Genomic DNA, 24,695 nt, shown 5'->3' with positions numbered 1-24,695 from the left:
CCCTCCTGTGGGTGCCAGGAAGAGGGGGGGGGGTGCCGGGCAGGTGCCGCAGCAAGGGGTGCTGGCTCCCAGCCCCCAGGCTCCAGCCCCAGCACGCAGGGCAGCACTGGGCTCTGAGGGTCCATGGCAGCGGTTGGATGGCTGGGCAGGTTAGCGGGGGCCCGGTCAGATTGTCGGTCAGTGCAGGGAGAGAAAGCAGGGTGCTCACCTGCCTGGGCTCCCCAGCAGGAACCTGTGGGACAGAGATGGTGTCAGCAGCCACGTCCCCAACACACCAGCACCCCAAGCCACACACACTCACCATTCCCCACGTGCTGCCACCGCCTCTTTCCGCACCAGCCTCTTCTTGTCATCCAAAGGCTTGGCCAGGGCCCGGATAACTCGGGCCTTGTACGGGAGCAGCTGTAGCACAGAAATGGCTCTTAGTGACAGCTGGGTGCTGGCTGCACCCCCGGAGGAGGTTTGGGACCCCCTTGACCCTGGAGCAGCAGACAGCTGCAGGAGCACTTACCACTGTTGTGGGCAGGCTGGTAAGCGCATGGGCACAGCGCAGGGCAGCAATGCGGACAGCCTGGAACAGACAGGGGTCAGGGTGGTGGAAGGGAGAGGGGCAGAGGAGAGGGTGGTGGGGATGGAGGAGGGGTGCACATACCATGGTGGGGCTGGAGGTGAGGCTGAGGAACTTGGTGACCAGTGTGTCGACGTGCAGGCTCATGATCTGAGGAGCTTCGAGGAGCAGCGGCTGGAGGCAGCTCAGCGTGGAGAGCTGCACCACACGGTCCGAGCAGGACAAAGCCTCAAGCAGGAGGGAAAGCAGCTGTGATGGGGAGGACACAGGAGCCATGAGTAACTGCCAGCTGCACACTCCCCACGGCCACATTCCGACCCCACCAAGACTGGCTCTCACCGTAGGCAGTTCTGTCACCAGCACAGGCTTGGGGAGGTGGTTGAGTACATGGGACAGGCCCTTCAGGTAATTGGCCTTCACGTCTGTGGAGAGCAGAGGTGGTTACAGGCAGCCAGGGGAAGGAGGGGACGCTGGCCCAGGTCCCCAGGGTAAGGTGGTGACAGGGTGGCAAAGCTGGGCTGGGGGTGGCCGCTCACCAGGGCCAGCTGCGTGGAAGCCCTGCACCAGCTTGGGGACGTTGTCGGTGAAGAAGCGCTGGCGGAACATGATGCGCACGTCGGCGTGGCAGCCCTTGTGCAGCACGTCCGGAGGCTCGGCCATGAGCAGGGAGAAGCCATCAGCTGCGGCGGGGCCCAGCTCCATGTCACCCAGCAGGTCCAGCAGCTGTGAGGGGAGAGAGACCTGAGATGGGGCTCCCTGCTGCTGGGCATCCCCAGCCAGCCTCAGGAGCAATGGGCAGGCTCCTTGGACATCACCCAGCCTCACTGACACCTACCTTGTCTGTCAGGTGGGTGCTCAGGGGGTGGTAGCGCAGAACCAGGGCTTTGGTAACCTGTGCAGGCAGAGCAGAGTCAGCACCAGGCTGGCTTCTCCACCCAGGCCCCCCAGCCCAGGGCAGGCCTTACCCAGAGCAGCAGCGTGAGCGCCTGTGTTCGGCGGGGCCCCTCCGCAAGGCCGGGCTCCATCCTGTTCACTGCGAGCTGCAGGATCTCGTCCAGCTGCTGCCCTGGGGACACAGAAGGGACAGGCTGAGCCATTCCTCTGCCAGCAGTAAGCAGAGGCCCACAAGGTCCTGCCCAGCTCCCCTACCCGCTGGGTGCTTGTTCACCAGCCCCGCAAAGCACTTGGCAGCTGTGGTGGCTGTGAAGGGGCAGTTGCAGGAGCAGCTCAGTGCCAGCAGCTCCCGGAGCAGCCGTTCCTGCTGAGGAATTGCCACCTGGAAGAGACATGGAGCACAGTACAGCCCAGGGCTACAACAACTGCCTTCCTCTGCCTGTGGAGCTGCTGTAGACCCGGGCAGGAGGGGGCCTTCTCCATCCTACTCCTCACCAACTTACATTGCGAGGTAAAGAGCAGACAAAGGCCATGAGGAGGGCGACCAGGCGTCTCTGTGCCTCCAAGCACTCCCCATCCTGAGGGGAAAGAACAGCACCCGTGTCATCACAGTCCTTGCTGCCAGTGTGTGCCAACATCCTCATTCCTTGCTTGTATTCCAACACACCACTCCCAAGGACCCAACACACCTCAAAGGGCCGGAAGGAGCAGGGAAAACTGTTCTGGGGCAGGAAGGAGACCTCTCCGTCGAGGAAAAGGGGCACTATGTGAGACACACTCTGGGCAGCCAGCCTAGGAGAAAGGAGACATCGCAATGTGCTGCTCTGGGAGGGTCACCAGAGAGCTCCTGGGCACCTCCCAGGAGGTGCAGGGTCTCCGTGTACAGGCAGCAGCAGGGGGAACAGCGCCTGACCCCTCCCCACACTGCAGTTCCTGGCATCCCGCCCCAGCATCACTCACTCGGGGCTCAGGTGAGTGGTGGCAGCACTGATGACAGGGACCATGGCAGCCAGCACCTCTTCCTCTAGTAACGCCTTGCCCAGCAGCGGGTGGGTGCTCTCTGCAGGCAGCGGGAGGAAAGGGACAAGCTGGAGCCCTCTGCCCAGAGAAGGCAGGCAGGCACGGCCCGGCACACACAGGCCGCGGGGCAGGGCTGCTCTGCCTCGGGCAGCGTCCCCGCAGTTCCCGAGGTCGCCGGAGGGCGGCGGCAGCAGCGCTGGCTGCGGGATCAGGGACCCCGGAGAGCCCAGGCAGCTGCCAGCTCTTCCCTGCCCGCCCCAGTCCCGCACCTACCCTGCATGGCAGCTTGCAGGGCCATGGCCAGCAGGCAGGGCACCACTGCCTGGTGGTAGTACCAGCAGCCTTCCGCGTCCTGCTGGCACTGCAGGGCCACACGGTGCAGGCTCTGGCACACAGAGACCACGTCTCGGGCGCTCCTGGCCTCGCTCCCTGCAGGGCACAGTCACTGTCACACGGAGGGGTCTGTGCCGGGACCCCGGGGCCACGCAGCCCTCCCTCCTCACACCACCGCCACCCCCACCCTCTCCCAGCCACCCGTGGTGACAGAGGCAGGTCCTGCCCCGACGCTGCCTGTCACCGGCCGCGCTACCTTTCTGCACCTTCCGGAGGTGCTGCAGCAGGACAGGGACAGTCTCCCTCACGATGCTGGTGTGAGTGGACACGGCTGCCAGGGCCTGCAGGCAGCGCTGCTGCAGGGAGCAGCTCTGTTCCTCCCGCTCTGAAGAGGAAACACACCTCAGAGGGGTGCTGGGGTGACCCCAGACCCCCTCACCCAAGGGCACTCAGGGCCTGAACCCTGCCAGGGTGCGTGGGGTGAAGCAGCACGCCTGGCTCAAGGCTCCCTGCCTGCTCTCTGGCTGGGCAGCTCCTGCACACAAGGGGATCCTGGCCCCACAGGCTGGTTGCCAACCCCGGTACCTGCACTGGGAACCCCCCTATGCTGTATGGCACAGCCCCACTGCCTGGTAGGGGCTGTATGGGGATGGGGTAGGCTTCACCCCAAAACTAGACATCGCTCCATTCCCAAGGCCACCAGCCCTACCTGACCGCAGCTCCTCTTCAAGCCTGGGCACCATGTGTCCAGAGAAAACCTTTGGGTAGGTGGGGGCCAGAGATCCAGCTGCCTCCATTGCTGCTTCGCTGCCAGGGGAAAGAGAGCAGGAGGGATGAGGTGAGCACTGCAAACCCTGAGCTGCTTGTACAGCAGCTGCACAGACCTGGGCCCATTTCTCAGCCATCAGTCCTTTTCACCATACTGGCACCCTCCCCTTCTTTGACAAGCCCATACTTTCTAATCTCCAGCCCATAAATCGTACTGTTTACCCCTTTGCTCCAACACCCACAAAGTCTTTTAGTTCAGATAGTTCCTGTGCCTCCCCTCAGACTACAGCCCCTCTCTGCAGTGGGGCCAGGCTCTGCTCCTCTCCCCAGAGCGTGGGTGACTGCAGTGGCACCAGCACAGCCCTCACCTGCTCTGGGAATCTTCCTCACGCAGAGAAAGATGGATGAGGTGATCCACAACCAGCTCCAGGTCAGAGGGAGACAGGAAGCCTGGAACAAGAGACGTAGGTGAATCCTGCACTCAGCCACAGGTAAAGATGCCAATGTTCTGGCCAGCGTCCTTCCCCCTCACCCAGGCCAGCAGCAACACAGCAGCGTGCCAAACACCAGATACAAGGTGCCCAGTGCAAACAGGCAAGAGAGAGACCAAGTGTCCCTGGAGCTCATGGGCTCCTACCACTGCTCTGGTACACCCAGAACAGGGTGACACCCCCACTCTGCCTCCTCAAGGGAAACAAGGCACGAACCTTGCAGGGAGCCCAGGACAGTCAGCGCCCTGATCCCAACCAGCTGCAGCTGCACACTGGGATCCGACAGTGCCGAGAACACCACAGAGCAAATCGGGGCTTGGAGCGACAGCAGAGAGCTCTCATCTGGAGAGAGGGGAACAGTCACTGGCTGCCACCACACAGCCACCTAACAGGCCCTTTCTAGGGCCCTGCTGGTGGATGCCCAGCCATGCAGGGTCCCTGGGACATGGCAGGGGCTTGCACCCGCCACATCAGAGAGCTTTCCTTCTCTGTCAGCATACAGGGAAGTGAAGACAGAGCCAGAAGCCCCCTGGGACAGGCGCCTCCAGAGGCACCAGCCAGCCTCACCTTCTTCCACATGTCCCCATTTCTGCTGCAACTCCAGGAAGCCCAGCAGCATTTCCAAAATCGTCCTCCTCTGGCTGCTCTGCAGGGACAAAGCGGCGTAACCTCTTCGCTGGGATGCAGCTACACCTCAGCCCAGAGCTGTGCAGCCAGTAGTACCCACAGCCAGGGCAGGACACCCAATTCGACACCCTGCTCCCACCAGTCCCTGCAGAGCCAGAGGGCACACTGAGCCCTGCTGCCTGTGACCACAGAGCCCAGGGTGCCCCTCACCTGCGGGTGCTTGTTGTACTGCTCCAGCAGCAGGGGCAGGACGTTGCGGGTGACACGGTGGTAGGCACGGAGGGAGGCACCTGCTGCTGCCTGCAGGAGTTTGGCACTTGGCCACACCAGCTTCATGTCAGGCTCACACAGATGGTGCCTGCAATCTGAGATAGGCTTGGGCGTCAGCTGCACCGCAGAGATCCTCTGCCTCACGTGTGGGGATGCAGCGGATAGCTGGGCTGGGACGTGCTGCTGGAGCACAGCTCTGAGCTGCAGCACAGCCTCCCTAACAGCTGCTTCGCCCAGCTCCAACCCCACAGCACAGCCTAGGACACCCCAATCCCAACAGAGAGGAAAGCAACTCAATCCAACAGGCATTTCCTACTGCTTCCCCCCCCTCCTCCCTTCCTCCAGCTAGTTGCCTTGGAAAAGCCAACAGTGGCTATGAGAGCTACAAAGAGAAGAAAGCAAGCAGGTTCAAAGAGAGCAGGAGGGCAGGTCTCTGGCTAGGAGCACGCTTGAAGGCTCAGCAGGGTAAGTCTCTTTACTAACCTTGCAGGATGCTGCTGAGGAAGGAGTCCAGCAGGTCCTCGGTATCAGAGCTGAGCACAGAGCGGGAGAGGCAGGCAGACAGGGCGTGCAGTGTGGCCAGGCACTCTGCCTCCACCTTCTCACTCGCTGTCTGAAACACCTGCAGTAGAGGCCAGGGGATGAGCCAAGCTCTGTGCTGTCCCCAAACACAGGCATCACACTCCCAGCCCGGGCTGAAGGGCTCAGGCTCCTGCCTCACTTCCCACGTGCTTCGAACACGCACTGTGGCACATCCACACCCCAGGGACAGGCTGATAGTGCTGACCTGACCCCCACTTTTCATCTGGGGCGGTCCAAGGCCACAGGTGGGGGCCACTGGGAGATACAGGACCTGCTTGATTTGGTTGTGACCTTCTGCTCAGCGGGAGCCCAGCTGTGGCAGAGCATTTGTTAGGGGCCCTGCAGTACTCACCTCCCTGCGCAGGGATGACCAGAGGCTGGGGAGGAACTCCTGCAGCTCCTTCTGCCCATAGATGGCACAGCAAGCAGTCTGCAAGAGGGAGCCAGGAGAAAGCATCAGAGAGAAGCTACTACCGGGAGGACACAGAGCAGGGACACTGTCCACCCTGTCAAGCTCAGGCTGAACTGCTTGAACCAATCAAGGGACAGAAAAAGAGGAAAGTGATTCAGGCCAAATTAGGACCCAGGAAATTTGGGCTCTGCAAGGGTGGCAGGAAGAAGGGCTCAGAGGTAGCTGGTGGCTGCTGCCACAGGCCAGCTGTGGGCCAAAGGGAGTAGAGGATCCCTCCTTACCAGGGTCTGCAGGGAGTCAAGCTTGGCACTTTGCAGGTCTGAGTCCATCTTCTCAATGAGCAGAGGGAGCAGGAACTGCAGAAAGAGGCACTTAGACTCAGCACACCCTTTGCACCACCTTGGCCAGGCCCTGCAGGCACAATCTCTGCCAGGAGAGCAGTGGGGGGATGCCTGCAGCAGGCAGCCCCTTCCCAGAGTGCCAGTGTCAGCACTCACCCTGTGCTCAGACCCAGGAGACAGGGCTGCCCTGGCCCCACGGGTTCCTGACCCATGCAGCCACAGCAGGAGCTGCAGCACTATGAAGCAGCCTGTGCTCAGGGAAGAGTGGAGTGCTCAAGAACCTCAGAGGAGCTTCCTACCTCAGCAAACTGGGGTGTGGAGGCCAGTACAGCCCGGAGGCTGAGGATCAGATCTTCTCTCTGGATGCCGTGAGGGTCGTTGGGGGGCTGGAAGGGAGGTGGAGAGCAAATCAGTAAAAGTCCCAACCCAGTCATCAGCTGGGGCCGTATCACCTCTTCTTCATCAAGGCAGCAGCGATGCCAGTCACTGCAGCCAGCCTGGCACTGTCCTGTTTGCCTGGGTACCACAGCTCAACACGGCCCAGCCAAGAGTCACACCCTCCCTTCTCCTCCCATTCCTTGGAGGGGACCCGACCCCCTGAGAAAGCACCAGAAGGAAAAGGCTGTGGCACAGGACAGACTCACTCACTGGAGAAAAATCAATGGGGAAGTAGCAGGACGTCACTTCAAACAGTTCCTCCACAAAGGGACCTGTGGGGAGAAGAGAGAGAGAGTGAGCAGAAGGCACAAGAGGCACAGTGGTAACACCTAGCACCCACGACAGGCTGGCTCTGCAGCTCCTAAAGCAGGTCAAGGACAACCTCAGCCCTGGCCAGACCCAAGGGCCATGGCTCTAAAAGCTCAAAGAAAAGCAATGTATCACCCCCTCAGTTCTGCAGAGCAGCCACAGGCTCACCTAGGGTGTAGTTCTTGGCAATGAGGTCACGCACAATCTGGAAGGCCACCAGCAGATTGCGGGGATCCTTCTCCCCATCCATCACCTGGATGAAGCCGAAGGTAAAGTCGGCACCCAGGCCCTTCAGCTCTGCAGAAAGAAGGAGTGTGAGCAGGTGCAGGACACCAGACCTCACCAACATAGCAAGAAATCCGGGCCCGGTTTCCCCAACCCCACAGCCCTTTCAGTTCTCCCCATTCAGAGCAACAAAGCCCTCAGAGAAGGTAAAAGTGAGCCATTTTCACTGTCCCCTCACCTTCCTCCCTGGTGCCCATGAAGTTGGTGATGATGCTGTAGACTGTGTGGCGGTCCAGCTGCAGCAGGGACTGGAGAAAAGAGCAGAGGAATCAAAACAGGCCTCTACACGTGACAGCACTGCTGCCCAAGGGCAGGACCCCCAGCTGCTCAGCTGCTGTTTCCTGGCACGTGGATCCCATTTACCACATGCAAAGTGTGTTCATGCCTGTGTGATGGCACCTGAACATGACTGTGCCCATCACAGCCACACCAGGGCCACACATACTGCCCAAGGCTCTGCCAGCATAAACAGTCTTAACCTGGAGAAGAATTTGGGTGCTGAGGTCACATAAACACAGCCTGGAGAACGGAGCGAAGAAAATAACTCCCCCCCAGGGCTGACAAAATAGAGGACAAGGTCCAAGGAGGATCCTCAGCTGCTCTCTGCCTCTCCCTCTGCAGCGAGACACAGCGTCTCAAGGCTCCACAGGGGCACTGCACCGCTGCGGGAGGCTGCGCTACACCGCACTGCTGCATCCAGTCCTTGGGGCCATCCCCAGACACCCAGTGAGCAGGGACAGGAGCATGGGAAATCACATAGCCCACCTGCACATGTACCTCCTGGAAGATGGTTTTGAGCACAGACACCGCTAGCCCTGGGGACAGCACATCACACATGCTCTGGGGACAGGAAAAGAAAAGCAAGAATGAAAAACCCAGACAAGCAGCCATGTAACAGAGCTCTTCCTTCTGTACAGCAGCTACCTGCAGGATCCCCTCCTGCACCAGGGATAGCTCACCACCCCCCAACAGCACAGGGCAGGATGTTTATCACCTGTGCTGCTCCCCAGAGAGGCCAGAGAATCCTTGCCCCAGTACCAGCACAGGGCAGGAAGTCAAGGCAGCGTCCTCTCTCCTGCCCCTCTGCAAGGGGGCACACAGGAACATGGAGAAGACAGGGCAGTGCTGCCAGGCAGGAGCTGCAGAGCATGAGCTCACCAGTGCTCGGAGTCCCTGGAGCACCGAGGGGATCACGAGGTGATGATCCTGCAGCCGATTCTCATAGAACAGGACCAGATGCAGCACTGTCAGAGACAGACACCAATGTGTGTTAGTCCTGGGGAAGCAGTGGCCACATTAATAGCAAGTGTGTCTTGCACTGGTGAACAGGCTGAACTGCCACCGTTGGGTGCACCCGCTTGGCTCCAATGCCTTCACCCCCCCTCCCTGCCCCCCATGAGCAACCCACGTCTGACCACAGCAGGGCAGCACCCACCTCTGGCCGCTGCAGAGGTGCTGCAGCCACCCAAGAGGCATTTGCCCTGGCCTGTCCAGACACGTGGATGCAGACAGCAGCAGCGAACGCCTGCTCAGCCAGCCGAGGCTGGAGGATGTTTGGGGTGGGGTGCAGGGACGGAGCGGGAGCTCCAGCTTCCCTGCGCTGGCTCCACAACACGTTCCTGGCCCCTGAGTCACGGCCATGGGCGCCTGCACACCCCGGCCCTGGGGAGTGGCAGCAGGAAGCAGACTGGAAGAGCCGGCTAGTAGCATCCTGTGCCCACAGCTGCTGCAGAAACTCACCCCCCCAGGAGGCAGCCTGACGCAGCGCTTGAGAAATGAACTGCTGCGTGAGGAGGGACACAAAGGGGGATGGAACCAGCTGGTGGTGTCCCAGCAGCTGCTTGTGCCCCCCTGGGAAGCTGGCTCTGCCCACCCTCCTCCAGAGCTCCCAGTGACGTGGCTCCAACACAGCTGCCTCCTCTCACTGAGCTGCCCTGACTCTGCTCCCCACCCCCAGTGGTCCCTCTGGAGCATCCCAGTCTCTATCACAGTCATCACACCTGACTCCAGCTACACCAGTAGCTGGTCTGTCCATACTCTTTCTGCACAGCTGCTCCAAGCCCTACCTGGCACCAGTCTGAACCTCACAGAGCACCAAATGCCGAGGACTAAGCACTTTTTGCTTCCATCTTTCCCTTACTCCATGTCTCAGTAGCTGGGCCCCCCGGCCTTGCCAGCCTGCTGGCACAAGTTCAGCTACCCATCAGCAAGGCCCCCAGTCCAAGTCAAAGTCTGGCAGCGCTTACTGGTTTCCCCTGCTGCCAGCAGTTGCTACAGAGCATTTAACACAGCCAAACCTTCTCCTTGCCTCCCCACTCTGGCCTTCCACTCTCATCCTTAAGCTGATCTCCCCTCCTCCCCAGGCGCCAGGGTTCCCCCAGAGTTAACCTGGGCAGGCTGAAGTGATGCTGCAGTGTGACTTGCTTCGTGAAGGATGGTTTTCCTCCACTGAATCACCACCCAAGGATTTTGACATACAGATGTGTCCCCAAGGCATCCCACGTGGCACTGAGCACACCTGGGTGTGCAACACCCACACACTGCCAGGGGCACGAGCTGCAGTGCCAGGGCTTTGGTGTAGTAAGGGAGTGACCCAAATTGTGTGGTGAGGCTGGCAAAAAGGCTGCAGCGTGAGGCCCCGTGTTCTCCTTGGACTTTGACTCCTGACAGAGATGCACAAAGTTGTCATGGTGCTAAATCAATCCCTTTTCCAACTGCAGGACAGACACCTGAACGGCACAGGCTTTGCCCCCAACCTGCCAGCAGCCACACAAGGGCCCAGAGCAGCCCTTACCTTCCTTCTCCTGGAGCAGGGAGTAACACTGGAGCAGGACTTGTGACAGCAGCTGGATGCCTCGCCCTCGCGTCCGTGGATCCGTGTTCTCCAGGCAAGACCTAGCCCAAGCAGGGAGAAAGCCCAAGAGGCAGCTGTGAGCAGGGCCACCCCAGCAGGAAGCACACCCTGAGCAGACACATCCAACAAGGGGTGCTGCTCCCTGGGCAGGGGCCTGACTTGCTGGTGGGGTGGGAGCAGACTCCTCTTCCCGTGGCAGCCCTGCACACATGCGCCCGGCCCCAGAGCCGCACAGCAATAGATCCAAGTTCAGCCCAGAGAAACTGCCCTTGCACCAGGCTCTGCACCTGGATTTCAGGCTCCCCCCATCTCAAAGGCTAAAAGACCGAAAAAGGGCAAAGCCCCTCACATGAAGGCAAACCCAGCCCCCAGCCTGGGAGAAACAAGCCTCCCCAAGTCCCAGGCCATGACAGCTGACACAGAGGCAAGAGCCGAGTGTGAGGCAAGAGCTGAGAGTGAGCCAAGTCGTGACAGGGTGATGTGCAGCTGTGTGCTCAGGCACTGACTGGGGACAGTCCCAACTGAGAAGTGCCCTGCGGCTCGCTGCCTGCCACAACTCTCCTCAGCCTTGGGAGAGCATCCAGTGCTGCTCTGGCCTTGCTCTTTCCCAAACAGCTCCCAGGTCCTGGGAGGGAAAGTGCTGCCCAGGCCCTGTGCTGTGAATGGCTGACATCCTTGCAGGCCTGTGTCCTGTGGTGAAGCTAGCTTGTCCTGGATGAGTGTGCACATTTCTATTTGTCACTGTCCATCCTTGCAGGAATCTCCCCTGCAAGGCCCTCACGTGTGTAAGGCTTCTCTTACCCCAGGGCTTCCACAAGCTGCAGCACAGTCCAGCTTCCACCTTTCACCCCTGGAGAAAAGAGGTAGAGAGAGTGAACCAAAGAGACTCCCAAACCATCAGTCAGGCACGGTGCTGGAGCTGGGTGCTGGGAAGGGTCCCAGCACCACACAGGCAAGGCTGGCTGCGCACCAGCACCTCGCTGAGCACCAAAGAAGCCGTGTGCTCTCTGTTGGTGGAGACACCTCCAGGCCTGCCTGCAAACACATCCGAGACCAAGAGCTGCCTTGACCAGACCAAGAGCTGAGAGCAGGCAGCAAAGGGTGAAGTAGCCATCACTTTGCCTCTCCCCTCTCCTCACAGCCTGGCTGCACCCGTGACCAACACATGGCTCCCAAGAGAAGCAGCCTTGCTGTGCTCCATTTTGCTGAGACGCCAAAAACCACTTCTCTAGTGTGAGCAAGCCAAGAGGAGACAGAGGGCAACTCCCCAGGTGATTCCCAAGAGAACATTAGCTGAGCAAACAGCCCAGGCACTACTGATCACCCAGGTTCCCACCTTGGCTCCACCACCTCCACACTGTGCTGGGCAAGACCTGTACAAACTCCCTCCACGATGGAGGGCAGGTAGAAAGGCAGCTTTGTGGTCAGAGGAAGACGAAGCATTGGGTCTCCTGGAGTCTATTTCCAGCTCTGACTCAGACACCCTGTGAGGTTGCTTCACTCACCTGCCTCAATATTCTTGCAACTCAGCTGGGGGAAGAGTCACTCCTCAAGAGGCTTTGGGAAGGACCTGCTGCATCCTACCAGAGCCCTGGCAGGAGGGCAGGTTCTCTACTCCCACCACCCACCACCAACGTGACACCTTCCCAGTAGGAAGGCTCTGTGTGTGTGGGAGGTGAGGGACTGCCTTACCTTTAGCCCTCTAATCTGCAGCTCAGGTGGCAAGGCACACTGCTGGGAAACAAGCAACACCCTTCACTCTAGACCTAAACAAAACAGCTTTATTTCCCTCCAGAAAACCCCTCACCTTCTAGTCACCTAAGTCTTTGCCCTGAGCACTTCTGGGCTCCTCAGAGGGCTCTGATCCCTGCTGAAGTCTTGTCTACACAACTGCCAGGGCACCCACCTCCTCTGAAACGTAATGGCTTAATTCAATACTCTCCCAGGCCCTGTCTCAGCTGGTGTCTCCTGCTGTTGCAAGTGTTTACTGGCTCTTCCTAAGCACTTAATTTCAGCAGTAAGTCCTGCTGTTCATCAGAGAGCAGTCTCTGGGGATGGGAGAAGGGATGACAGTGTTTTCTGACAGCAGGTAGCCCTGAATCCAGAGATAGAGCTTCCAATCCTGCTCGGCACAGCGGAGAAAGGGAGCCTGAACTGAGGGGCAGAACAAATAAGGGGAGCTGAGAGGAAGAGGAGGAGCCCAGCAGGCTGCAGAGTCGACAGGCACAGGTTGAACTCTTTGAGCAGCTGTAAGGTGCCAGCAAAATTTCTTGGAGAACAACAGTGCAACAAGAAGTGGGTGCCATGCACGGGCACAAAGCAGATTGAGCTGCCAGGAGAGCTCACACCCAGCATCCCAACCAACATCCCGCTCCACGAGCTCACAAAAAGCCCTCGTGCCTCTGAACCACCGTGGAGAAGGTCCAAGACAAACACTGTCCCTGCAGCCAAGCACTCTGCCTCTCTGCATCTTCAGAGACCTAAAGCAGCGCAGCCACGGTGCTGCTGGTTTCCTACTCAACAGGAAGGAGCTGCAGTGTAACGATCAACCACAACCAGCTGCTGATGGTCCTCGCGGTCAGCAGCCCCCGAGCTCGCTGGCGGGGAGGGAACTTGTTGTGTTCTCGGGGCCCCGGGGCTGTGACCACCTCTGTCTCGTGTGGAGGGACCACAGCAGCCCCGACAGCAGCCCTGACAGCAGCCCTGACAGCCTGCCCTGCTCACTGCCTCCCACACACAGGCACCCAGCACAGCTACAGCCGGACCCGGCTCACCGGCGCAGTGGTGCGCCTGCCAAACCTCTGCCTCCACATCTGGCAGCGGCACGTCCCCAAGGGTAATTGGGCTCCTTGAACCCCGGCATCCCCCTCGCTGGGAGGGCTCATTCTGGTGTTCCTGTTGTCTGAGAGGCTGAACAGCAGCAAGCCACGCACCCTCTGCGGCACTGTCACTCCGAATGAACCCGCTCCCTTTCCCGACACCTCTTCCCTCCTTCCACACTGTGTCCTAACACATATTAATCACTTCCACACGCTCCCCATTGCTGTCTCCCCCACACCCTCACAACATTAGCACAGCACTCACGGGGAGCGTGTGGCTGATCTTCTGGATCCTTCTTTCCCCATCTTTGATTAGAAACGAGTTTGGTCTCCTTCTGCCACCCACTGACCCAGGCAGCCCAAGCTGCCTGTGATGCCACCACAGCCTGTCTCCCACTTGCCAAGTTACACTCAGCTCAGTGCCCAGCAGCAGACGGGAGAAGCTGAACACATTTCTTCCAACAATTGCACAACGGCCACAAGGTGAGAGAAAAGCCTCTCCCCTCTCACTCAAGGGTATGTGATGCAATTTAATACTTTCTGATGTGTGATTCTGTGCGAGGTCAGAGGGGCCAAAGGACACTTGCTGGCTCCCTCCCTTGTCCAGGTAGGTTTGTCACAGGCAGCACACTGCTGAGGAGCTGGGGCGGCTCCTCTCTTTGCCTGTCTTTGAAGAGACAGAGCTTTCTCCGGGCACTTTTGTAACATGACCACAGATGACAGCAGCAGTTGGAAGGTTATCTTTCCCTCCCTCTATCCCAAACGTGTCAGAGGCTTCGTGCCACTCTTTTGCATCATCTTGAATGTCACATAGTTTAGTGAATTCCTCCAAATTTCCTTGGCATTTCCTTCACTCTGCATTGCACGGACTACTGGGTCGCCTTCCCGTTTTGCCAGCTCACCTCAGCATCAAGATACAACCCATCAGTCTTGGGAAAGGCTATAAGCTACTCCCCTGTGTCGTGTAACCTATGTCATCCTCTACTCTCACAACTCCTTTCCAAAATGCATTAAAGTCACTGCCTAGAAACACAAATGTGCTGCCTTGTCCTCAAAAAGCCACATTCCCGAAGCTGCAAATTCCCTGAAACAACTAAGTCACCAAATTGCTGCTCCAAGTAGAAGGACAAATTATCCAAGGAAACCAAATGCCTCAAGTTCTGCCAGGAAAGGAGAAGAAACCAGAGAGAGGACAGTCAAAGCCTGGGCCCCAGAAGCAGGGGCCAGAGAAGCCAGCACATCAGCCTTCTCCTACAGCATCTCAGCAAGGCCAGGTGCTCCCTTCCCACTGGCTCGCTCTCTGCATCCCAGCCAGAGCCATCCCCCAGCCAGTCATACCCAGTATCACCCACAACAGCTCCCACTGCATCCCAAACCTCCAGTGCCAGGCCTTGCAGCCTCACACATCCCATACTATATCCTTCACCCCAAAGCCCCATTCCCTGCTCCAGGGCACCCCCAGGAGACCCAACACCTTGAATCCCACCCCATGCCCCAGACTGGCCACCTGAAACCCTGACCCCAGCTCCCAACAGCCCTACACCTACCCACATGCACTCCAAGAGCCGCTCACCCCAGCTGCTGCCCCACACCCCCCAGCCCTCATCTCCCCCTTCAATACCCAGCGCACAGCTGCAGGCCCAGCCCATTCCCCCAGGCCTGGCCCCACAGCCATACCCCACACCGACACCTCACGCCCCAGCCCCGCGACACACAGCCACGCTTGGAGCAGCCCTGCCCTGCCCTGCCCCGCCCCACTCGGCATCCCAAGCCCTATCCCACAGCCGTGCCCAGGCCCAGCTCCTGCACCAGCCCCAAACTCAGCCCCAAAGCCCAGCCCAGCCCAGCCCAGCCCAGCCCAGCCCGGCCCGGCCCGGCCCGCACTGCAGCCGTGCCCACGCCCGCCCTCGGCCCAGCCCCGCTGCCGTGCCCACACCCGGCCCCGCCCAGTAGCCGCGCCCGCCCGGTACCTGCCGCCACCTCGGCAGCGTGGCCATCCTGCTGCCCAGCCACAAAGTCCTGGACGAAGGCGGCGAGAGCCTCACCCCCCACCCCGGCCCCGGCCCCGGCCGCCGCCATGACAGCCCACGCCGAGGGCAGCGGCCGCCGGGCCTCCCGCCGTGCGCATGCGCTGGCGCCTCACGCCGCGGGCGCTGACAGAGTGCGCATGCGCACAACGAGGACGCCCACCGCCCCGGGAGGGGGCAACGGGGGGGGCCGAGCGGGGGCGGAGCCAGGGCCGGCGCGGTACGGCGGGGAGGAGGGGTCAAAAGTGCTGCGGGAGCGGGCGCTCGCACGTGGGCGGCGCCGGTGGCGGTGCCGGTGCGGGCGGTCACATGCGTACCTGTGGGGGCGGGGCGCGGCGCCGCGCGGGGTGTCTCCGGCGGCGGGGCGGCCCCGGTGCTCAGAGCCGGCTGGCGCGGCTGCACGGCGCCGGGCCCCGTGGTCGGGCGTAGCGCGGAGCCGGCCCGGCCCCATGCCGAGCGCCGCCGCTGTTGAGCCCCGCCATGGGCGGCTGCGTGGGGCGGCAGCGCCGGGAGCGGCCCGCCGCTGGGAACCCCCGCAAGCGAGCAGGTGAGCGGGGCTGGGCCCGCCGGGGTAGCCCCGGGATCGCGGGTACCGGAGGGGGTTGGGGTGTCCCGTGTAGTCCTGGGAGGGGCGGGCGCGGGGGGAGGGTGGGCGCCGGAGGGGCGCGATTCGCGGCGTCCCGTGCTCGGAGCCGTTCCGTGCCCCCCGGGGGTCCCCGGGCTCCGGGGTTTCCGGTTCGGTGCGCGGCCCCGAGCGCGGTCAAACACCGCGGCTCCGTCCTGCCGCTCCGGCGGACGTCGCAGGGTCTGGGCTGGGGTGCGCGGCGCGTCCTGCCCAGCCCTGCTGCTGCCCGGCTGCTCCCGAGGAGGGGGTGTCCCGGGGGGTGGCGGGGGGGTGTCCCCGGTTTGGACTCGGCGGCGTCCCTCGGCACGCCGCGTCCTGCGAAGTGCCGGGTCCCTGCCCGTACACCGGGCTGCTGGCGACGGGGACACCCTCGTCCCTTCTTCTTGGGGTTTCGGGGTCTGCTGTGGACCCGGTCGCGGGGCGGGTAGGGAACGGCTGCGCCGGTCCGGGCAGCAGCGGCGGGGCGGCTCTAGAGCAGCCGAATACCCGGGTGCTGTGAGACGCTTCCCCGGGATGCTGCCCTGGAGGGTCCCGGGGGCCACGGGGATGGGCACGGCTACCTGCCGGCGGAGGGGACGTGGATCGGCAGGGTGAATCACGCCTGCCTTCCCCTCGCCCGCCTCCCCGGCCGGTGCAATCGCAGCCGGTAATTACTGTGTTTATGGCAAAGCGGTGGTAGGCGGCGGGAGAGGAGGAGCAGGAAGCGTGTGCCCGGGGACGGGGAGCCCCGGCCCCCGCCCGCAGCTGGGGTGCGGGGGGAGGTTTTTCCCGTGGGATGGCTCCGGCAAGGTGTGTGGGGTGCCGTGGCTGCCGGGTCCAGCTGTGCCTGCTGCCCGTGGGGAACCGTCCCCACCGTGCAGGGCCCCAGGAGTGCCAGCCTGCTCCGGGGATGCACTGCTTGCTTGGGGTAGGGTAATGGCCTCCTGGCAGCCCTGCTCCCCCCGGGGCCACAACCCCAACCCCAGCATGCTCTGTCCTCTGGAGGCTCAGGTACCTTCTTGATGGTGTTAGCGAGTCCGGAGTTCACTGAGCTTGATGGGGATGTGGGGCTGCTACCTCATAACTCGGGCTGCTGTGGCTGGGGGGGGGCTGTCAGATCCCAAAGTCTGGCTCTGTGTACTCCCCTCCTGTGCCGGGCAACATCTGCTTACAGGGTCTGTGTCTCCATCACAACTCCTTACTCCTTGATGTGCTCCCCTGGGATGGGTCACAGTTCCCTCCTGCCACCCCTGTGTTCCTGGAAACTGCTGCCACTTCCTTGCGCTGTGTCCATTTGGGGGAGCACAGGGCTGTGCCCAGGCTTGCAGGGTGCCACCAGCCCATGGGAGCCACTCGGCAGGTGGTAGAGAATGAAGCGAGGCTGCAGCTGCCCTTACCCACAGTACTGGGACACTGCCCTGGACTGGCAGGTCCTGGCATGTGAGGACCTGCTGTTGGTGGGAAGGGGTGTTCTGCCTGCCTGCTTCTGCTGCTCAGGGGGGCTGCTAAGCAGCCAGCCTGCCTGCCCAGCTCCTGCTCTGGCTGAGGTTTGCTGTGACCCCCTGGAAGAAGGGTCCTTCCAGGGCTCCTTGCAGCAGGTAGCAGTGTTGTCCTGAGGGTGGCCAGCTTAATGCAGGGCATGCTGGCGGCACACAGCATCCTACCCCTGCCTGGCCCAGGAGGGGACCAGCCAGCACCGCTGGAAGCAGTACCATGTGCCATCTGGCTGCCACCTCCTCTGGGGCCAAGCCAGCCTCCAGGACCCGCTGGCTGGGCCTGCCCAGCTCTCCCTGGGGCGCCAGCCAGGCAGGGAGTGAGTCCTGGGGCAGGGAAGCCTCTGGGGCACAGCCTCCTGCCTGGGGGTCCCTACAATGGGGTGCCGTGGGGCAGGCTAGCCGTAGGCAGGGTGCTGCAGGCACAGGGAAGGAGTCAGGCAGGCTGCTGGCCAGATCCTGTTGGCTCTAGTCCGGGTGCAGCGAGCAGCTGGACCTGTCCTGCGATGCTGCCGCAGCAGGCAGGGGTGAAGGGTTGCACAAGGGGCCAGGAATAGAGCAGCAGGAGGCGATTAGAGTCTGCAGGGCCTGGCTGGGTGGCAGCAATAAATAGACAAGGCTTAGCCTCTGCCTACCTGGGCAAGGCTGCTGGGCACGCCTGCCCACACGGGGCAGCCGCAGTCAGACCCTGCAGCACTGATCCTGCTGCCTCCCCTGGGCCAGCCCTTCCCTTTCCATGAGCAAAACCAGGGGGACAGTGCTGGCCAGGAGTCCCGCTGTGCGTGACAGTCCCAGCTGTAAGGATACGTGCCCCAGTCTGGTGGCTGCAGCAGCGTGGAGACGTGGTCCCAGTCATGTCCTTCAGGCTGTCCATGACCACTGCTCTGCTGCCCACCCGGGGCAGGTGCCGCCTCTGACCTTGCTCTGTCCTGCAGTGCTGCAAATCCCTCCTGCCCAGCACCGTGACTGCTGAATCGGCAGCACTGGCTGCAGCCAGCTGCCCTTACTCCTCCAGGGATGTGGGTGCATGCGGGATGCTGCCCGTCAGGGATGCTCAGCATCCAGCCCTGGGATAGCTGAGCTCCTGTGCCCAGTGGGGACTCTTGGGGTGGGTGCCACATGTTGTGTCCAGCTCCAGGCCAGGTGCTCGCTTGGGAAAGCAGGTGCTGTGCTGGCTCCAGTGGTCTTGGATGGGTGTGACAGGACTGATGCAAAAAACCAAAAATGGAGTGCCCTGTGTCACCACCCCACATGCTTGCTGGGGAAAAGCTGCCTGGGGGAGTGGCTCAGCCCACACGGGGTGTGTGGCATCACCTTGCCTGGCAGGTCCCTGCACAGGCATCCTTCCTGTCTGGCTGGGCCTCCACATCCCCTCTGTCCTGTCCCCGCAGGAAGGGTGCCGGCTGGCTGCCCCAGGGAGAGGGGAGGCAGGAAGGAGCTGTTGTCACTCCCAGCTAAGCAGGAGACAATGCGTGACAACAGCTCCTTCCTGCCCCATGCTTCCGGCCCAGCTGTGGGGCTGATGGGACAGGGCTGTTCCCACAGGGCTACAGGCTGGTCTAGGCAGGGCAGGATGGTTTGGGGCTGGCATGGGAGGACCCCTGCCACTGTGCCCTAGGCGGTGTTGGTCACTGGGGTCCCTGGGGATGTGTTTAGGGGTGTTCCCTGGAGAGCCTTTTCAGTTCAGCCCATTGCTGGGGTGACTGCAGTCCCCTGCCCCAGTGATGCCCTCTGCCCCTGATGTCCTGGATGCTGTGTGCTTGCCATCTTGCCCAGAACTGGTTCCTGCCACCCTGGGGTGGGCAGAGAGGATGGAGAAGTCCTGCCCCTCCCTGTCAGGGTTGCAGCTCAGCCCCCATAATCCCATTCCCATTCCGACTCACCGGCTTATTTCCTGGCTAATTCCCCAAGCTATAAATACTGCTCTGCCCCAAAGAGCCCTGAAGTTTGGCAGCCACCCTGTGGGAGAGGAGCTGGTCCCCCTAGCATGGGAGCGAGGTAGTGTCCCTCCTGGGGACAAAAGCTGTCACTTGGGGGGCCAGCTGCTATGGGGCCAGTGGAACCTTGGGCAGGACAGGTTGAGAACCATCCTGTGCTGCGCAGAGCGGTCTTTTGGACACAGTTGTGCGTGGTGTGAGGGATCCCCACAAGTCCGTGAGGCTGGAGAGATGGGAGGCTTGAGGTCCAAGGGGGAGCCCTGTCTTTCAGATGAGCATCCTCTCCCCACTCCACAGGCCGCAATGAGCCCCTGAAGAAGGAGCGTCCCAAGTGGAAGAGCGACTACCCCATGACAGATGGCCAGCTGCGCAGCAAGCGGGACGAGTTTTGGGACACAGCACCCGCCTTTGAGGGCCGCAAGGAGATCTGGGATGCCTTGAAGGCAGCTGCCTACGCCGTGGAGGCCAACGACCACAGCCTGGCCCAGGCCATCCTTGATGGAGCCAGTATCACGCTGCCCCATGGTGAGGGATGGTACCGGGGCTCTGCGGGTGGGGTGGGTCCTGAGTGTCCCACATCCGAGCGCATTGGAGTCCTGGGCTGGAGGGGAGAGAGGTTCCCAGCTGCCATCCTGGCAGCTCAGGCCAGCCAAGGTGGGGCAAGATGGGTTTTGCCCCACTGCCTAGAGTGACCCCATCCCCACTTAGGGGTTCCATGGGGATGCCTACCCACAACTTCTCACCCTGTTGTCCCCAGGGTCCCTGACGGAGTGCTATGATGAACTGGGCAACCGGTACCAGCTGCCTGTCTACTGCTTGGCACCTCCTGTCAACCTGATCCTGGAGCGAAGTGAGGAGGAGGCTGCAGAGCTGGCCGAGCCCCAGCCCAACACCCGGCGAGAGTTTGCCCTCAAGGTGCGGCTCTCCACCGGCAAGGACCTGCGGCTCAGCGCCAGCATGGGTGACACCATTGGGCAGCTGAAGAAGCAGCTGCAGGCGCAGGAAGGCATTGACCTGGCCTGGCAGCGCTGGTTCTTCTCCGGCAAGCTGCTGACTGACCGCACGCGGCTACAGGAGACCAAGATCCAGAAGGATTTTGTTGTGCAAGTGATCGTCAACCAGCCCCTGCCACCCAGGAACTGAGCCCCGCACTGGTTGCGGGAGCCAGGCAGGGGGTGGGGGACAGTGGCACGTCTGAGGACACACCGGGCTGTGTTGAAGCCCTGACAGAGTGGGAGCAGCCTCTGTTTTCTCCCCCAGGATGCCCCCAACCCATGTCACCCCCCAGGAGGGGCTGTGCAAGGTTGTGCTGCCACAGTGGCTCCTCTCAGCTGGGGACACAGGCACATGCTGTGTTTGCTGCAGGAGGTTTGAGACCAAATGTCTCCAGGGGGGTTGGCATAGGCAGGGCCCCACTGCTGGGCTGTGCTGGCAGGGAGAGGCCATGACCTGCTGGGCTCTGGCTCCCCCCGGCCAGGAGGCCCCTGGGTGCTGGGCTGGGTGGAGATGTCTCGCCTCTGTACATAGTCTATATTTATCAATAAAGCCTTTTCATCCGTCCTCTGGCCCTGTGGCAGGCTGGAGGGGCTATCAATGCATCCCCCTTCCGTGCTGGGATGTGTACAGGGTGGCCAGGGAGAGCCTGGGTGCCACAGCTCTGCTCCCTGGGGCCATCTTGACCCTGTCCCACTAGCCCTGACTCCTTGTGTGCCTGGATCCTTCTCCAATGCTGCTGCCATCATCCCATTGCCACCCCAGTTCTTGCCAGCATGGGGCTACCACCTGTGTCTTCCAGTGCTCCCCTCTGGAGGTTTCAGCCTGTGTCTGCCCCAAGGCCAGGGGGCGGTTGGGGGGATGGAGATGGTCCCAGGACCACCTTTGCAGCCACCATCATCTGTCCTAGTAAAAATGGTGCCTTTCTGCAACTGTTGGTTGTAGCACCCGTAGGACAGGGCACCCAAGGGTGTTCCTGGCAACTGCCTGGGAGGGTGACGGTGACGTGTCCCCATCTGTCCTTCCTCCAGGCCCTGTGCTGGGGGCTGGTGCCCAGCGTATTAACTGTCCCAGCACAAGGAAACATTGGCCTCATCTTACAAAGGGGGAGAGCAAAGCCCAGGGGGACTGAACAATATCCCTGCTGCCGGGAATAGCTGCCGGCTCTGCCTGCTGGCCCCACGTGAGGCCAGCCCCGCTGCCCGTGCGCAGTGGGGGAGCCAGGGCAGCCACCGGGACCCTGGCAAGGCTGCTCGAGACGCTCTGCACCTGAGATCATCTTCCAAAGTGGCTCAGAGGGCCCTTGGCTCCCAGCATCACATGTTGCCTGCTGCTGGCTGGGAGGTTTGAGGAGGGCATTGCCTCCTTTTGCAGTGGGCAGCAGTCCCCATGGGTGCCAGGAAGCCCTGGGAGATGCTGGTGGGTGCTGCAGCAGCTGGTTGCATGTGGATAGGGTGATGGGAGCCACAGGGAGCATCCCTGCCACCCAGGGTGTGTGGTACAGGGCCTGTAGGATGACCCCAGACCATGTCCCTGATCCACTCAGCCTCTTTGGATGGGCAGCTGCGGCCTGTGTGCACCCCAGCTCCCTGTACCCAGCACAGGGGTCCCAGGCAGCCCACGGGGGGCAATGGGTCTCTTTAAGAGGGTGCAGGGCCAGGGAGGTGAGCCAGGGGCACCAGAAAGCAGGAGCGTGAGCTCATGGCAAAGCTGCCCCAGTCATGTGGAGCAGCCACAGCTGTCAGTGCCCTTGGGCTGCGGGACGGAGGGGCCGGCAGCATAAAGCCCCGTGGCCAGCGGAGCTGCCGGCAGCACTGGGAGCCAGAGTTGGGTGCTCCCTGCCCGTGGTGGTGAGAAGGGGAGGCCGCATCCTGCACAGGGCTGTACACCACAGGCAGACATGGAGCTGGACGTGGAACGGGCCAAGGAGCTTATTGAGCAGAAGCTGGCAGAGGAGGAAGAGAAGGTGGGTCTGTAGGGCAGGGACCCACCTTGTGCTGTGTTCATCCTTAGGCACTGGGATGTGAGGATGCTGGCACTAATCCTGCCATCCTGGGGGATACAGCGAGGTGGCCAAGGGCTCTCAGGGCCATCAGGTTCCCAGACGGGGAGCTCTAGCGCATGGGGCAGAGCTGAGCAGCAGGCAGGTGCCCATCTTGCCACGTAGGGCAGGTTGCCACCCCATAGACCTCATCAATGAGCTGTGAGCTATGCCAGAGCCACCTCATCAGTGGGCTGGGGATGGAGGTGGTGGGGCTGCTGTGTGCTCAGCCGGGACCAGGCAGCACCCCCGTGCCCATGCAGCAGCTCAAAGGGAATGATGGCACACGGGAGCCACCGCCGGTGGAGCGCATGAGCACACCCGAGCTGGAGGAGGAGAAACGCCATGGCCCCAGGAACCGGGGCCTCGACGCTGTCAAGGTGAGGGGGTTGGGGCACAGGGGGGGCTGGGGGCTGGCTGGGGGCAGAGAAGACAAAGGGGTGCTGCACGTTCCCCCCAGGGCCAGGAGCGGGTGAGGAAGAGCTCGGTGGACCTGCGACGGGAGATCATTGATGTGGGGAGCATCCAGCGCCTCATCGAGCTCCGCAAGCAGCGCCGGCAGCGCCGGGAGGAGCGGGCAGCCACCCCTGAGCCCCCCCCGCCACCTGAGCCGCTGGAAATTGTATGCTGGGGAGTCGTATGGTGTGGGAGGGGGACTGCTGGGACAGGGGCTGGAGCCCCTATGGGCCAGCTCCTGAGTCATCCTGCCAGTCAGGGACCTACTTGGGGAAGCAGGGCAGGGGCACCCCTTGTTGCCCCTCTCCTGCACCCCTGAAATGCCCCAGCCCTGAGCCCATCCTGCTGCCAGGAAGGTCCTGTGGAGCCAGAAACCTTCCTGCGAGCTGCTGTCCAGGGCAAGATGCCTGTCATCGAGAAGTTTCTGGCAGACGGTGGGCCCCCTGACACCTGTGACGAGGTAGCATCCCCCACAGCCTCTGGCCAGCCCCCACCTGTGTCCTGGTGCCATGCCCCACTGTGCCTGCTGCCAGGGGCTGTGACCCCCAGGACAGGGCTGGGGGTACAGCTGGGCTGGGCTGAGGGGGAATGGATCCACCTGCCAATGTGGCAACTCGTCCCCCCAGTTCCACCGCACAGCCCTGCACCGCTCCTCACTGGAGGGACACATGGACATCCTGCAGAAGCTGCTGGACAGCGGGGCCACCGTTGACTTCAGGGACCGGGTAAGGCTGGATCCTGCCCCTGGCTCCATGCTGGTTTGAGCCTCCCGGTATGGCACAGCCAGAGCAACAGCATGGTTGGTGTCCCTGCAGTGGGACAGCGTTGTCTCTGTCACTGAGGTGGCTGTGAGCAGGGCTCTGCCAGCTCAGCCCAGGCATGGGGACTGGCTGGGCTGGGGGACGGACACAGGGAGGAGGGGTTCCCCACCATGATGTGTCTCTGTGAACCCAGCTGGACTGCACTGCTGTGCACTGGGCCTGTCGGGGTGGGCACCTGGATGCTGTCAAGTTGCTACAGGACCGCGGGGCAGACCTCAATCTGAAGGACAAGGTGTGCAAGGCAGAGGCCAGGGGCACAGGGCAGTGACAAGGGCATGGGCATGCCCTGGAGCACCAGGGCTGGTCCTAGGTTGGGTTAACGGAGGTGCTGGCGATCCTATCTTGTGTCTACCACCTTCCCTCTCAAGCTGCTCAGTACCCCCCTCCACGTGGCGACTCGGACCGGGCACCCTGACATTGTGGAGCACCTCATCCACTGTGGGGTGGACATCAACTCTCCGGATAGGGTGAGTGCTGTATCTGCACAGCCAGCACTGAGGGGGCAACGCTGATCCCCTCCTCCTTTGGCTGACCCCTCTTGGGGCTCCCAGCACCTGCAGAGGGGCACATCCAGACACACATCCCTGCCCTGGCATGCTGACAGCCACAGCTGGGACTTGGGCGGGCACCATCCCCCTTGTCCTCATGGGGAGCTGGGTGTGTGGGGAGCTGGGGAGCAGTGCAGGGGACAGTCAGGTGGTCCTTGTCCCCAGAGCTGGACCACAATCCCCAGCCAGGCTGTGTCTTCCTCAGGAAGGTGATACAGCATTGCATGATGCCACGCGGCTCAGCCGCTACAAGATCATCAAAATGCTGATCCTGCATGGGGCTGACATGATGGCCAAAAACCAGGTGAGGGGGGTTGGCAAGCACCGGGGCCATTTGCTGCCCCACCATGTTGTGCCACCCTGGCCCCAGCCTCTCTCTGCCCACTCGTGCAGGCTGGCAAGACCCCGACGGACCTGGTACAGCAGTGGCAGGTGGACACGCGCCAGGCCCTGGAGACCAAGGAGCAGCCACAGGTGGAGATGGAGGTCCCTGCCTGATGGGACCAGCCAGGGGCCAGGGACTGGCTCAGCTCCAAGGAGCGGGATCCAAAAAAGACTTGTCCATGTCAATAAAATCCAGTGAAGATCAGCGTTTGGCTCCAGGGGGCTGGGCAGCCTGCACTGGGGGTGATGGGGCTGGGGAAGCTGGGTTGTCTGGGGAGCTGGATTATCTGGCAGGACGGACTACGTCCTGGCACAGGGACCTGGAGTGTCTGTGACACCAGTGGGCCAGGACACAAGTGGTTCAAGGGCAGAACTCCTTG

The 24,695-nt window shown here is 61.9% G+C and overlaps 3 protein-coding genes across 3 annotated transcripts; 2 read left to right on the top strand and 1 right to left on the bottom strand.

Moving 5' to 3' along the window:
• Nucleotides 1-61: 61 nt before the first annotated feature.
• On the bottom strand, nt 62-15,090 carry MMS19 (MMS19 homolog, cytosolic iron-sulfur assembly component; the record flags this gene model as incomplete). The annotated part of the gene is made up of 31 exons (XM_084264631.1): nt 62-232; nt 302-402; nt 512-571; nt 653-817; nt 908-990; nt 1,105-1,291; nt 1,404-1,460; nt 1,534-1,634; nt 1,718-1,844; nt 1,966-2,040; nt 2,152-2,254; nt 2,423-2,522; nt 2,756-2,911; nt 3,072-3,200; nt 3,525-3,622; nt 3,952-4,033; nt 4,291-4,416; nt 4,642-4,720; nt 4,912-5,066; nt 5,455-5,593; nt 5,906-5,983; nt 6,247-6,321; nt 6,606-6,692; nt 6,955-7,016; nt 7,222-7,350; nt 7,517-7,586; nt 8,104-8,178; nt 8,497-8,582; nt 10,133-10,233; nt 10,994-11,042; nt 14,982-15,090. 31 exons carry the CDS (start codon nt 15,088-15,090, stop codon nt 205-207), a joined length of 3,072 nt encoding a protein of 1,023 aa, XP_084120757.1. The 3' UTR covers nt 62-204.
• Nucleotides 15,091-15,348: 258 nt separating this feature from the next.
• On the top strand, nt 15,349-20,626 carry UBTD1 (ubiquitin domain containing 1). The gene is made up of 3 exons (XM_084265290.1): nt 15,349-15,585; nt 19,370-19,597; nt 19,830-20,626. The coding sequence occupies exons 1-3, from the start codon at nt 15,519-15,521 to the stop codon at nt 20,213-20,215; spliced, it is 681 nt and encodes a 226-aa protein (XP_084121416.1). The 5' UTR covers nt 15,349-15,518; the 3' UTR covers nt 20,216-20,626.
• Nucleotides 20,627-21,887: 1,261 nt separating this feature from the next.
• On the top strand, nt 21,888-24,507 carry ANKRD2 (ankyrin repeat domain 2). Its single transcript, XM_084264880.1, has 9 exons — nt 21,888-22,031; nt 22,370-22,486; nt 22,567-22,728; nt 22,915-23,022; nt 23,189-23,287; nt 23,517-23,615; nt 23,752-23,850; nt 24,137-24,235; nt 24,325-24,507. The coding sequence occupies exons 1-9, from the start codon at nt 21,966-21,968 to the stop codon at nt 24,427-24,429; spliced, it is 954 nt and encodes a 317-aa protein (XP_084121006.1). The 5' UTR covers nt 21,888-21,965; the 3' UTR covers nt 24,430-24,507.
• Nucleotides 24,508-24,695: the final 188 nt, after the last annotated feature.

This window comes from Gallinula chloropus (assembly GCF_964237585.1).
Source record: "Gallinula chloropus genome assembly, chromosome: 5".
Classification (NCBI taxonomy): Eukaryota; Metazoa; Chordata; class Aves; order Gruiformes; family Rallidae; genus Gallinula; species Gallinula chloropus.
Note: the sequence above shows the minus strand (reverse complement) of the source record. Positions and strands in the feature narration are given on the sequence as shown.